At 46.8% G+C, this 14,903-nt stretch overlaps 1 protein-coding gene across 1 annotated transcript in view; it reads left to right on the forward strand.

Annotated features, from left to right (window-relative positions):
- The first annotated feature begins 9,462 nt into the window (after positions 1–9,462).
- Positions 9,463–14,903, forward strand: part of Nipal4 (NIPA like domain containing 4) — a 17,286-nt gene continuing 11,845 nt past the window's right edge. Inside the window, exons 1-2 of the mRNA XM_008847387.3 lie at positions 9,463–9,715; positions 13,797–14,036. Coding sequence (XP_008845609.1) covers positions 9,673–9,715; positions 13,797–14,036 — 283 coding nt within the window. The 5' untranslated portion in view covers positions 9,463–9,672. The remainder of the gene's footprint in view (positions 9,716–13,796; positions 14,037–14,903) is intronic.

A 14,903-nucleotide genomic window follows, 5' to 3' on the forward strand; every position in this document is an offset into this window, starting at 1 on the left:
ATGATATTTTCCCTTTGGTCAATAACCAAACAAATTGATGAACCAGTGTTCCCCTATGTGTAAAATGATGTGTACATCCTTCTGGGGCAGGTGTGGTGATGTCTGTCAGTCTTAAAGATACCTGGGGCCTCCAAAAGGCCTAAAATATAAGTATGACCTTTTCTAAAATGAAGACCAATCACTTCTAGTCCTACCAGAGTTTGACTAAAGGCCAAAGCACTCCACAGAACAGGTTTCCTGGGTGTGGAGAGCCAGAGGTACCAAAGCACAAATACTTAATGGGCCAGTAGCCAATAAACACCTACATTCACTGAAAGCAAATCACTGGTTGAGCTTAACCGGACTGAAAAAGAGGATATGGCTTCTCATGGGCTCACAACCTTGGTCTGCGATCAATACAGAGGGGGCACGCCTGTGCCTCTGCCCTGTGCGAGTGGGCAGAGCTGCCTCGTATTGGATGGGCAGAGGGCCTGGAAGGTGGGGGGATGCTTATCCCACTGCCTCACCTGACAAGCGCTGAGGAAACCTCAGCCCACACTCTGAATTCCTTTGGGATCTCTCAAGCAGCTCAGGCACGCAAACCTGAATTTCCAGTGCACGTGTGTTGGCAGAAAGTTAATGAGTCAAGGAGGCTGAATTCCTGCTCCAGGGGGAAGGAGAACCTGTTCCTATCTCTCCTTGGATTAAAGACAATGGAAGTTGGAGAAGAGAAGAGGACATGTGGAAAGTTGGCATCCACTCAGTGACAATCAGACCTGTTTGAGCACCTCCACCTGGGGGAGGCTTTCGCAGACCTTGATCATTCAATCTCTCCCTCGCTGTATTGTATTTTTATGTTCCATTACCATACTTTGCATTCTCTCTCTCTTTTGCATTTCTTTGTTTCTTTTTGTGGCATATCCACCCCTTCTAGAATGTAAGGTCCTTAAGAACAGGGACCTTCTTGGTGTGACATGAACTGTCCCTGTTTGCTAGAACAGGACCTGCCATACACTGAATGAATCCTTAACCATTGTCCCTTTGTTCGTCCCAGAAAGCCTCAGAAGTCGGAGTTGTGATTATCTTACATTACAAATAGAGAAACTGAGACTCAAAGAAGTTAAGTGACTTGACAAAAAGCATTCAAATAGGAAGTCATTGCTTGAATTTGATGCCAAAACCATCTGGTTCAAAAGCTGATACCCTTGCATGAGTCAGTCCTGCTTACCCCAGCTCCTCTCCCAGACCTGTCTAGCTTCCTAAACTGACTTCAGTGTAGATTCCTCTGAGCTCAGGTGATAGATGGGCAGAAGAGACAGTGTGAGAAAGTACAAAGGAGTGCTTCCACCTGAGGCCATGACTACAGCACCAGCCTCCCCAGCCCCTTCCAATCTCTGGCCTCCCTCCTGGCAGGCCATGGCTGGAAACACTAGCCCTGACCTCCTCTGCCCTGGATGCTCTGATGAATTACATTTTATGCAAAACTCCAGCGGGTAGTGTTAATAAACTTCTGTACTTACCTGGTGCCAGATGCTGTTCTAAACATTTAATTTCCTCACTTGCTTAATCCCCACATGAGTTATGAAGTGTGTACCGTGTTATCCGCATATATCTGAAGAGGAAGTGGAAACCCAATTAAAGAAACTGCTCAGGGGCACATGGCTAGAGAAAGGTAAAGGAAGAGCTTAACTCAGGCTGTTTGACTCCTGATTTAGCCCTCTCCCCTGCATCTCGGCAATGAATTTGAGAAAAGGGCCTCATTTACAAGCGGGCACCATAGGGAGGCTAGATGGCCTTAGGCACCCTGTGTGAAATCTCTGGCCACAAATGGCCTTATGCGCACGAAAGAACAGGAATCAGCTTCCTCCCAAATGTGTTCTGTAGAATATGGTTAGGGTTGGAATTCAATGGCCAATTAAGTTTGTTCTCGTTAAGCTAAATTAGGCAGAATTTTTATAGCAGGCCAGCTCAGTGCCTTTAATATACTAACATTTAGTGGACATCTCTAAGACAGGGATACAGGATGTAGCTTTACAAAACGTAGGACAATGTGGTATCTCTTGGAACACAGATTGGGAAACATTCATTAAAGAAGTTTGACTGGGAATATAGCACAGTAGCCTAGCATCCAGAGTCCTGGGTTCTACCCCAGCACCACATGAACTGGGCATGATGGCACATGCCTGCAAGCCCAGCACTCAGGAAACAAAGGCAGGAGGATAATAGGTTCAGTATCATCCGTGGCTATACAGTCAGTTCAAAGCCAGACTCGGCTACAGGAGACCCCATTGCATGTTCCCGAGATAAGACAGCTGTCATCTCTGCTAAGAGAGGAACTTGTAGACACTCATCAGCTCCTTCAGACCTATTACGGGCCTCTGATGATGGAGAATAGGAACGAGAACTCCTAGCCGAGCACCTACCGTATGCCAGCTCTAGGTTTATGTTTGTGATTGTCTGTTAAGAGCCTCAAGCCAGACCTTTGAGGCAGGTTTAGGTGTAAGATGGTGGTATCATGTTGCAGATGAAAATGTTGTCTTTGGAACAAAATACGCATCTTAGTGTGCCATTTGATAGCTATAGCTTTGGGAATGGGGGCATGTCAGCTAACTGCCCTGTGCCTCAGGTCCCTCATTTGTTAGTTGGTAATGTGAAGTTATTGTGAGGGTTTGCTGATAAATTACAGGGAAATACACCAAATCTGCAAATAGCTTGTATTCATTAAGAGATCACTTTATTATTATTAAGAAAATAATAACCATTAAATTATTATCCTCATTATATCTATAGGTAAAACAGCTGGAGCCTAAAAAGTAACTTGCTTAAGGTCACACAGCTATTATTGTTAGGGCTAAGGAAGGCTGGGGAAAACTCGGAAATGAAAGCACCTTCAAAGAGCCATTTCCTTTTGTTCCAGTTAAAATTTTTTGGAAAAATAAAGCTGGAGAGATGGCCCAGTGGTTAGGAGCACTGGCTGCTCTTGCAGAGGACTTGGGTTCAATTCCCAGCACCCACATCACAGCTAACAACCATCTGTAACTCTAGTTCCAGGGATCCGATGCCCTCTTCTGACCTCCTTGGGGTTTGCACCACACAGGTGCACCTGCATGCATGAAGGCAATACACTCGTACACATAAAATAAAAATAATAAATAAAATACTTTAAAATTTTTTTATGGGGAAAAAAAACTGAGTATACTTAGAGGAGCTACTGTCTCACTATCTCTATGATACAAACTGAGCATGCCCTAAAGTGTTTCTGTCCGCCATTCTGTCCTCTGGGACATATACTTCATGACCTCAGGCTAAATTGTGGCTGCCATTTTTCTAAAACTGTGATCATAAACCGACCATGCTCAGAAGTATGCCCACCCCTAAGTGCTTCCCTATATATATGTGATTCCTAAACTTCCTCTGTTCAGAGAAGGTCTTGCTTTGGAATTACTCCTTACCTGCTACAAACAAAAAATCTTTCTCTACTGTCTGATTTCTTGACTGAGCTTGTTTTTGGCTTTGTGCTCTATAAGATACAAACCCATATCACCATAGTTATTGCATTATGAGTGGCTGAGGTGATACCTATATATAACCACAAAGTTGTTCCTCCTCAGAATTCCTGGAGGTGTTTGAGGTGGCAAATAAAACATCCCTCTCCTACCAGGCCCACATCACATGCCACCCTGAATTGAGTGTGTTAGGAACTCCCCTTTGAGACTCAGACTACAGCACCATGTAGGAGTATTCACACCTACCTGGTAATACATGCCAGTGTCCCAGGGCCCTGACAACTGGACCTGAACAATCAAGAGGATTCAGAGCCTAGAAGAACACCTCTATAAGCCTCTCTGGTCATTCTTCAAAATCCTAATCTGTTTCTGAGAGCGTTCCATAAAAGCAATGTTTGGTGCCCATGACATGTGCCCAGCAGACCACACAACCCCCTGATGTTAACCTAGGAGCTTCCAAGTCCTAGCATGGATAGGTTGTCAGACTCTGCTAAAAGGGAGGGGGAGTGGTAGGAAGGAAAACCAGTCAGAAATGAAGGAAACAGGCTTCGAGGTCCTTCCCTGAAAGCAACAAGAGGCTGAATTTGAAGGAGGTTCGGTTGTTGTCTGTCCATGTAATTTTCTGTTTTGGGAAGAAATATGTCTGCTATCTACTCTGATGGCTCTAAGAATAGCAGAGAGGTCGGGGGACTGCTCTGAAAGTCAGTAACCTAGTCCTTCCTCTTCATTACACATATTGGGGAAACTGAGACCAGGTGGGATAGGACGGTCTCAAGTCCCGTGTGTTTAATGACAGAACAAGGACTAATACTCACTCTGGCTTTTCATATCAACCTTTCAAACATCAGTCTGAGATGAGTTTACAAAAACGATAACAACTCTCAGTTTTCAATATTTTCTTTCTTTCTTTTTTTTGAGACAGGGTCTCCCTGTAGCCCCAGCTAACCTGGAATTCACTAAGTTGACCAGGCTGGCCTTGAACTCATGGAGATCCACCTGCCTCTGCCTCTGCCTCCCAAGTGCTGGGATTAAAATTTTGGGGGGAGGTGGTCTATTTCAAGTCCCAGTGTGGTGGTGCATGCCTCTAATCCCAGCACTTGGGAGGCAGAGGCAGGCAGATTTCAGTGAAATTGAGGCCAACCTGGTCTATATAGCGAGTTCCAGGTCAGCTGAGGCTACAGGGAAACCCTGTCTCAAAAAGATAAAAAAAAAAAAAAAAAAAAAAAAAAATTTGAAATTTGTTTCTGCCAGATTCATTTTGGCTCTTAACAAAGTTATGGAGCTTATCTGCCTGTATATCTAGTAAATCAATGGTTTTCTGAAAAAAGAAGGAGAAGAACAAAGCCTGGGTTACATTTGCTCTGTTTTCAAGCCGATTTCCCACTGTAGAGTCACTCTTCCTCTGTCCATGCTTGGAGCTCACTGTGTCCCACATAAAAAGTACTACAGGTCCAAACAGGCTCACAGAGGAGTAGTTACTACCAATTCTCATCATCCCCTACCCTGAGGTTTCAGGTGACTCAGAAGCAAATGGCAGAGAACAGAGGAGGCAGAGTCCGGGCACACAAAGAGCCAAATCCAGGCTTAACTACTTACTATCTGTGTGACCTTGAGTAAGTCACATGGCTTCATAGACTCACTATCAACAGCTATAAAATACAGACAACATCACATTCCAGCCTGGTAAAATGGTCCGTGGATAAATGAACTGAGTTTAATCCCTGGAACCCATGTGATGGAAGGAGAGAACTAACTCCAGCAAGTAGTCCTCTGACCTCCACATGTGCACCATGGCATGCGCATCACACCCCAAGAAATAAAATGAATAAATGTGACTTTCTAAAGTCCTGCATGTTATGAGATTGTCCCAACATGGGATTGTGTAAAGATTAGCGTGATACGCATGAAAGGTCTGCAGCAAGTAACAATTTCAGTAAGATCTGATAATCTTACACAGCATTTAAGTGCATTAGACTCTGTACAGTCACACCAAGGCCAGACAATGCTACACTTCCACACACAGGCCTCAGAGTGAGCTCTGCCCTCTGCAGTGATACCAAACCTTCCTCCTGTAGGCAGATAGCACTTGCGATAGGATCAGCTGAGAAGTGAGACCAAGAAGCTGGTTTGAGAACGAGTCTGCTGGGTTTCATCATAGAGCCACTGTTTAATTGCAGGCAAGTTCCTTTACCTCCCAAGCCTCAGTTTTCTCATTTCTAAACAGGGAATAACAACAGTAGCCAAATGCATAAGCTTGTGGCAGTTAAATGCGACGATGAAAGTAAAAAATTTAACACCCTGGCTCATCCTTAGAAAATGGCTCCAAAATATTCTTGTGGTTTAATACATTATTTACCCTCAGATCATCACTTTCTGTCCAAAAAGAAAGAATAGAGGGAGATCAAAGTAATTGAGCTAGATTTCAAATGACTTTGAATAATATGCTGATTCTGTCACAAGTTAGCCAAGCGGTTGATCATGACTTTGCCTTACTTTGTGCCTTGGTTTCCCCCTCTGGGAAATAAGAAGGTTGGGGGCTGGAGAGATGGCTCAGCAGTTAAGAGCACTGATTGTTTTTTCAGAGGATCCGGATTTGATTCCCAGCAACCATATGGCAGCTAACAACCATCTGTAACTCCAGTTCCAGGGGCTCTGACACCCTCTTCTGACCTCCATAGGCATTGCATGACCCAGGTGCTCTTAGATCCACTCATACACATAAAATATAAATAATAAATAAAATGTTTTTTTTTTAAAAAAAACATGGGACAGAAGGTGGAGATGTGTGTGTTCGTGGTAACTGAAGGTAGAGGCCAAGGATTCTGCTAAACAACTTACGCTACACCAGAAAGACCCCAACATCAAAGAACTGTCTGGTCCAAAAGCTTACTAGGGTTGTTCAATGCTTGTAACCTATCACCATTTGGTCTGGGCACTTGTCAGGAACTCAATAGGCACATGTGGCCGGTGGTTCCCCATGGATCTGTCTAGCTCTTTAGTATCAACACTTGGACATGTGCCTAGAAAAATGAAGGTTTAGAAGCTTGGTTTCTAATAAATTTGCTTTCTCTCTCATCCCTATATAACTGGCCAAAAGACTTACAGCTAATTCCCCAGTCCTTGGCTAGGGACAGAACCCATCTGTCCCTAGCTGGTCAGATCCTCCCAAAGTGCCCCCCCCTCCCCGCCCGAGAGACAGGGCCTGGGTCAAACAGTGAGCCCTGTTGTTCTTTTCTGGGGAGACAATGCTTGAGGCCCAGCTACCTGCCTGACAGGGCCATTGTGGCTGGAGGAGAAAAGGGCTTTGTCAGATCAGCAGCAGAGGAGCCTATAGTTCAATAGGGCCCTTTATATGTGTTCTAATAAGTGCCCTAATGCCAGCCTGGAGAGGCCCTGCCCCCTCCTGGAGCAGATGAGGAGCCTGAGGCCCAGAGAGGGTGCAGAAGGCCCTGCTGTAGGCCCCAGCTCTCTCCACCTCAAACTACTGCCTAAAACACGAAATTCACCTGGCATTGGAAAGCCCTGTCCCAGCACAGAGCAGATTCAGCACTGCCCTAACCCAGGCAAGAAGACTGCTGGCCAGGACCTTCAAACTTAGTGATTCCTCACAAGACAAATACCTATGAAATAAATGTATTAAAGAATACATTCATCTGTCTCTCCAAATCTGCACACAGTTGTGGCAAGCACAATCTAAACATCTTGTGTCGTGCTTTTAAAAGGCCAGGCCACTAAGAAAGTCCACTAGATCTTATGCGTTCTTACCACACAAGCATGCCCCCAACACACACATACACACACACACGCACGCACACACACACACACACACACACACACACACACACACACACAGTTTTTATTTGTCACTAATTCCTCCACACAGCTAGAAGAATTAGGATTTGAAAAAATTCTAACCAGAGACACAATTTGTGTCTGCTCCCCTCTGTCTTTAGAACAAAAGTCTGATGGTGGGGAGTGTTTAGAGTTCGCGCCGTGGCCAACATGTGCTGCAGAAACAAACGTTTACTAGGAGAAGAGCGTGCTCTTATCACACCCTCCCTGGGAGGTAGCATGGTAAGATCAATTGATAGTTTCCAGCCATTCCAGTTTCATTTTGCTCAGCAGTCTGACTCACAGCGGTCTTAAAGGCACTCACCTCTGGACTCTGGCTCCATATCCCTTCAATGTGAAGGGCAGGTCTGGGGTGCAGGTGTGCTTGGATGTGTTCTCTTTGCCATGCTGATGACTGCTCCTTCTCCTCCAGCCTCTACCTATCTGTCCCAAGCCTCCCCCTCCCCCCATGGTAGTTCACCCACCAGGAAGGGGCAAAAAAGAAAGCTGGACAGATAAGGGATCTAATCTTTGTAGAAAGCAAGTGACAAATCCAGAAAATTAGAGGATGCCCCATGTGAGAAGAACCCATCCTTCAAGGACTACGTAGGAGGTCACAAATAGGACAGTGAAGGAGTATTCATGGGAAGACAGACTGGGGGCCCAGGCAGCTCTGCCCTCACCCCACTCCCTTCCACGGACATAGAAAGGGTATCTGCTTCATAGGAAATTTAACGAGAAAGCCTGTGAGCATGTGCCTAATGAGGACTCTACAGATCACTGCTTTCTCTGGAGCTTCCTCCTTCATGGCCAGAGCTGACCTACAGCCCCTATGTCTGGGAGCTGGAGTTCATCTCAGCCTAATGTGCCAGGAGGCTTAGTGTGGCTGCTGACTGGACAAGTTTCATCCGGGCACTCCCAGGTTCCACCTGAGATCCTGGGCATGTTACCTGATCACCATGCCTCAGTCTCCACTCTGTAGATAATAAAGGTGCATGCTCCATATGGTTGCCAGCACTTAGAACTCTGGCTGGCCTGTAGCAAGCACTACACAGTGTTTTCATGGTTTGGGTCAGTATTTTTTCTCACTTGGTTTTACCCATGGAGGAAAGTATACTTTTGTGGCTTGATATTGTTTGTATGACGTATTAATGACAAATAAAAACTACAGAGCCGGTGAGATGGCTCAGCAGGTAAAGGTGCTTGCAACCAAGCCTGAGGACCTGAGTTGGATTCCTAAGACCTACATGGTGGAAGGAGAGAATGGACTCTGGAAACTTGTCCTCAGAATCCTGTGGCATGCACGCCCACATACATACATACCACATACATACCATGGAATCCTGTGGCATGCACACCCACATACATACATACACAAAACAAATAAATGTTTTAAAAAGCTGCATGTTTAAAGTATACAATGTGATGATTTTTATACGTATGTATTGTGAAACAGTTACAACGAAGATAACGAAATGTCCATACATCCCACATATGTATGTATTTGTACACATATGTACATGCCATCACAACTTTAGCTATATCTATCTATATATTCCATCACTTTTACAAATATACATTCATCACAATTTTATTGTATGCATACTCATAATTTTATTATATATCTAAACAATTTATTAATGGTAATTTGAAAAAAATCTGCTTCTAAATAATTGGTCTTAATTTGCACACACACCCCCCCCCATTACTATACAAGAAAAGAATAGCCTGATTCATTTGGACCTCCAAGCCCTTCATTTCCTTCTTTCATTCAGTTGACCAATCCTCTGCCATTCAATCATTCAACACAAATATGTATTGAATATTTATTGGGCGCTCTCTTCCAGCAACCTAAGGGCCCAGCATAGATCTGACTTGTAAACTAACTGAATGAATGAGACAAGGGAGGAGGGAAGGAAGCAGGGGAGGACCCAGGTTCTCAGAGCCCTCCTTGGCACTTCCACCTCCCAAAGTGGCCTCCTCTTGCTCCATCCGCCCGGGCTCATCAACTCTGCCACAGAGGGAGCCAGATGCGGGTGCTAGCGTCCCGGAAAGGCGGGGACCCGCCCCCTCTCTTTTGCCCTTGACACGGGACGGTGACTTGGTGGCTGGGCGCCCAGCTGCGGTCGCACCCCGGGAGGTGAGCTGGTTCCTCGGCATCAGGGTTGCCCAAGGCTCGGGGTGACTCCTCCCCGGGGACCCTCCCCTCCGGGGCGCGTCACTCTCCCCACCCCCGGGTCAGGACCCCAGCGGCTTCCTGTGCCCGAACCACGCCGTGGCAAGTCGCGGCCACCGGTCCCGGAGCCGTGGATCCCGGGGGCCGTCCGCTGCGCCCGGGTGGTGCGCCCAGGTCCCCATGGAGCTGCGGGTAGCCTACACCAACGGCAGCTGCGAGAACGGTGCGTGCTGCAGGGCGGGGACCTGAGCACCTTCTCCTCGCCTGCCTGCCTGCCTGCCTGCCAGGGTCACAAAACTGGGGAGGGGGAGGCTAGCGCGAATCGATCCCTGCCCCCCGCACACTCACACACTCGGTTCTCAGACTGTCCTGAAGATCTGTCGGAGATGTGACCCCCCTGATGGCAGCTGCGGGAGCAGAGACGGAAAAGAGGGAAAGGGAGCGCAGCGCGTTGGAGCAGGTGGCCCGCGAAGTGGATGGGGTGGGGGGCTCAGGGGTAGTGTGGAGTCTCTGCAGGCACTACACCTGCCCACATCTGCCTGTCTGTCTGTCACCAAAGGCAGAGCGCAGAGGGACACAGAGATTCACCACCCCCAAATCCACACCTTTCAAAAAGGGAGAGAAAGAGCCTCAGGCAATGCCCAGGAAAGACATTTGGCTTCACAGACAGTTCTTAACCAGGTAGAGGCCCTGAGCCTTCCTGAACTATCTCATTTAATCCTTGAAGTAACACCGACAAAGTAGGTAATTATTTCTTTTCTATTTATATTCTTATTATCTTAAGACAAAAGTTTGCTAAATTGCCCAGATTTACTTCAAACCTGAGATCCTCCTGCCTCAGCCCTTCTCAGCTGAGACTGCAGGTGTGTGCCACCATGGCTAGATTTAAAAAAAGAAAATTATCATTAGTATATGTGCATGTGTGTGAGCATGATGTGTGTGTGGGCACATGTGCCATGGTGGACTATGGCTATCAGAGGACAGAGGCCTTCCATTTTCCTGTTGGTTGTAGGGGGAGAGTATGCTCAAGTACCAGCCCTGAGCGGACAAGGGCTTCACCCACCCTGCCATCTCACTAGCCCCTGCGCTCAGACTTTAAACTTTTTCCTTCATATTTTCCTGTTCTTTCCCTTTTCTATGTTTTTCTTTATTGCAGTGTTGGAATTAGTCTTGGACAATTCTAGGCAAGCATTCTAACTCTGACCTGCACCCCTAGGGCTTGTAGTTACAATTTTATTATCCCCGTTCTAGAGATAGAGAAATGGGTTTCTGGCCAAGCTAATCATTTGTTCCAGGTAACACAGGGGAGGATCTAAAACTGCTCTTGGATGGAACACCTGTATCTGTGTTTCTTTCTGTACTTGATTCCTTTCTTGGTCCGGCTCCATTTTCCTCTTGTCTTAGAAATGCCAATGAGGTATACCAGTTCCCTAAATTCCACCCTTCTTCAGTGAAGCTTTCAAAGCCAGCTTTTGAGTAGTGGATGACCTTGATCTCCTGAGTCACCTTTTAACCTCAGGCAACAGGCATTCTAGACCATTCTAGAGGAGAAGACAGGAATTATGGACCTGGAACCCATTTTTCAGATGAGCACCCACTCTAAGGTGCTCCTTTTAGCTACCTTCCCTCTCTTTTTCTCTTCACTATACTGGGAGAATTTGACTCTGGAGGTGCTGAGTTCACTGGACACTGCAGACCTCATGGGCCAAAGACCTCATAGGGACCAACGACCTCAAAGGACAGCTTAAGTTGAGGTGAGTCCTCTGGCTCCACCCATCAGCGACAAACCTTGAGGAAGCAGGGGAAGGGGAAGGGCACAGGCTCTGGCTCAGAGAATTCCTCAGATGGGGCTCTTAGGCAAGGATGCCTGAGCTGGTGGAACAGGAGTGAGCCATGCACAACCAGTCTGATTAGGCTGGGGATGACAGTGTCTTGTCTCTCCATTCCTTGATTGAGACACAGATGGTGGGAAAGACAGGCCTTTCCATAGCAAAAGACACGTGGATGTGCCCTGCTGGGTTCCAGTCCTAAGTCTACCACCAAGTGTTTGTGTGACTCCAACAGGTCTTTTTCCTTTGTGAAGTCTTAGTTTCCTGAGTTAGACTGGCTGGGTTTTTTACATTATAATGGGCTTGTTGTGACAATTTCATACACATATATAATTGTCCCTTTTCTATATTTGCCCTCCCCCCCTTTTCTGCTCTTCCTCCTACCCTCTCACTATTTGAGTGTGGAGGCTGGGGGAGTTTGAGACAGGGTCTCACTAAGCAGCACTGGCTGGCCCGGAGCTACGTAGCACCGGCTGGCCTAGAACTAGCTGTGTAGACCACTCACAGAGATCCACCTACTCTTCCTGGTACTGGAGATGGAACCTAGGGCCTTGTTCATCCCAGGCAAGTATTTGAACATAAAGCTCTATCCAAGATTGGTTGGATTTTTTTTTTTTAAGATTTATATTTGTATTTATTTATTTATTTATTTTTTTAGTGTATGAGTGTTTTGCCTGCTGGAACTGGCTATGTAGACCAGGCTGGATTCAGTCTCTCAGAGATCTACCTGTCTCTGCCTCCAGAGTGCTGGGATTAAAGGTGTGCACCACTATGCCTGGCTCTTTTTGTTTTTTAATTGTGTGGTGCGTGTGTGTGTGTGTGTGTGTGTGTGTGTGCGCGCGCGCGCATGTGTATGTTCAGGGGCTAGAGGCATTGGATCCTCTGGAGTTGGAGTTACAGGTAGCTGTGAGTCGTCTGACATGGGAGGTGGAAATTAAACTTGAGTCCTCTGCAAGAGCAATATATGCTTTTAACTGCTGAACCATCTCTCCAGTCCCTGACTACTCCTACCCCCCAACTGGCTGGAATTTTTAACGGGCTTTTCCGTCTCTGTTTCTGTATGGTTCCAGCCTGTGTTTGAATGGTCAACATTATCCTTATTCTGCCCCACCAAGATGTCACTCTGCTGCAGATGTGCCAAAATCCTGATGTCTTGCCCTTGGATTTTGGGGCCTTTCCGGCTAGCTAGTTTCATCTTGTTTTGAGAAGTGCCTGGTCCAGTATCTGGAGCCTAGGCCCTTGTGACTTAGGACTGGAAAGGGGCCTTCTGTGGGTAGAAATCAGACACTTAGAAAGACTGAACCCATGGCAAACATGAGTGTGGAGTAAACTGATAAATTGCAGGGGCACATCTGGTCAGAGAGCACGCCAGATGTTCACTCAGAGGTTGGCATGGCCGGAGAGAAACTGATCTCCTGAGCTTCCCCACATTCCTGCCCTGTGGTGCAACCTGCTTTATTGGGAGTGTGTGGTGGTTCTGGGTGTGGGCTTGGCCATCCGGTGAACATGGGGTCTTTTTGAATTCGCCATTTATTACAGGTGTCAGTTTTCAGTTTCTCAACTAATGATCTGGAAATGGTTATTGTGCATGTTTCATACAGTGGTTGTTAAGGATCCTCAAGGAAAACTCTAGAATAGGGGTCATGTGCACGGCAGCACTGGCAGAGTCCTGATTGTGCTTTCTTCTGTTTCATTGAAATTGCATAGCTTTGCATTTCACTGAGGGTCTTCCCTGTGTTCCTAAGGGTCTCCTTGGGAACAGGCAAGATGGGGGCTGGCTCTGGTGCTCGAGGGAAGAGTCAGACTCCTGGGGACACTAGACCAAGGAGAGCACACTGTAAACTGTCTGTGTGGGATAGCAGGGACACCAATCTTTTTGCGGTCTGAAGCAGGCCACTAACTACAGGCATCACAGGTCTCAGAAACAAGGCCTGGAATGATGGGGTACCACACACAGGAAGCTCACCCCTCAGTCATCTTCAGACCAAGAAGGAGCTCAGTGGACTCTCAGCCCAGCAACATTTCCTCTGTAGAGATATGACATGAAAGAGAAGAATCCACTCAGTCAGTTTAGTAGGTACTGGAGGCCCACAAGCCCAGAAGGTTGGACACAATGTTCCTGAGAGCTTGGGGGGCCCCCACCTGGTGGGGGGCCATCAGAGCCACAGGTTAAAATTCTGAAGTCAGATAAGCTATATGTCCTTATGCAAGTACCTGACTCCTTATTGTCCCCATTTCCATGTCTATGGGATGAGAATTAAAGATGTCACCTACTTGACAAGTGGTCTTAAAATTTGCTAAATCCATGCAAATAAAGTCCTTAGCAATAACTTAGTGAACAGAAGCAATTATTCGTGGGTGTGTGGGTGGAGCCACAGAATGGAAGTATGAAATCTAAATCAGTGGTCAATTTCAATATTTTTGAAGTGTGCCCATGTCCCCAAGCATGACCCTCACCATGCTCTTCCCCCACAGGTTCCCTAGTCAGCCTCTACTGTTCCTCCCAAGAAGTCCTGTGCCAGATTGTCAGTGGCCTCAGCCCTGGGGTGCCCAGTAATGCCACCTTGATCAGCTGGCAAGAGAGTGTCAGGAAGAACTATGGCTTCTACATTGGCCTGGGTCTCGCCATCCTCTCCTCTTTCCTCATTGGCAGCAGTGTCATCTTTAAGAAGAAAGGCCTCATCCGACTCGTGGCTACCGGGGCCACGCGGGCAGGTAGGCTCTTTGGGCAGGAGAGGATGGGCATGGGGCAGCTAAGCCCTTGATGGATGGTTTCCCATCCCAGAGAACTGGGCTGCATTCCAAGGATGGAGCCTCAAGTGGGCATTGGAGGCTCATGCCTGAGAATCCAGACTGCCAGCAGCTGGGAGACTTCCTTTACAATCTGGAAACTTGATGATGTGCAACTGGGGAAAAGCCTCAGGATGGAGCATCAGATACTCCAAGCTTAGACTACATTTTGCTTCTTACCAGCCTCCCAGGCAAGTCACAACTTCAGTGAAATGGGATCACAAAAGCTCTGTCCGCAGCACTGCAGACTCTGATGTGCCCTAGCTACTTGCAGCTGAATCACAGTGCAAGCACTGAGACTTGCTCATTTGGAAACTAGGATGTGATTCCATGAAACATCTTTGAAAAAAGAAATCATGTGTAAAAGGAATTCACTTGTGGAAACACCATTTATTGTATGCCTGCTGTGTGTCAGGTACAGTGTGAGGCATGGGGATGCAATGTCCCTGTAGAACATTGGTCAAATGGAAGAGACAGACAGACAACAGGCAAGTGTCCTATGGTGTATTAAGTGCCATCATGAGGGAAAATACAGACTTTCAAGGGAATATTTTCTTTCTTAAAAAATATTTTATTATTTTTATGTGTATGAGTGTATTGCCTGCATGGATGTAAGTGCACCCATGTTGTGCAATGCCCTCAGAGGTCGGAAGAAGGCATTGAATCCCCCAGGAGTGGATTTACAAACGGGTGTTAGCCATCATGTGGGTGCTGGGAATTGAACCCCGGTTCTCTGTGAGAGCAGTCAGTGGTCTTAACTGCTGAACCATCTCTCCACCTCCCGAGGGAATA

This window comes from Nannospalax galili, unplaced genomic scaffold (assembly GCF_000622305.1).
Source record: "Nannospalax galili isolate Female #2095 unplaced genomic scaffold, S.galili_v1.0 scaffold983, whole genome shotgun sequence".
Classification (NCBI taxonomy): domain Eukaryota; kingdom Metazoa; phylum Chordata; class Mammalia; order Rodentia; family Spalacidae; genus Nannospalax; species Nannospalax galili.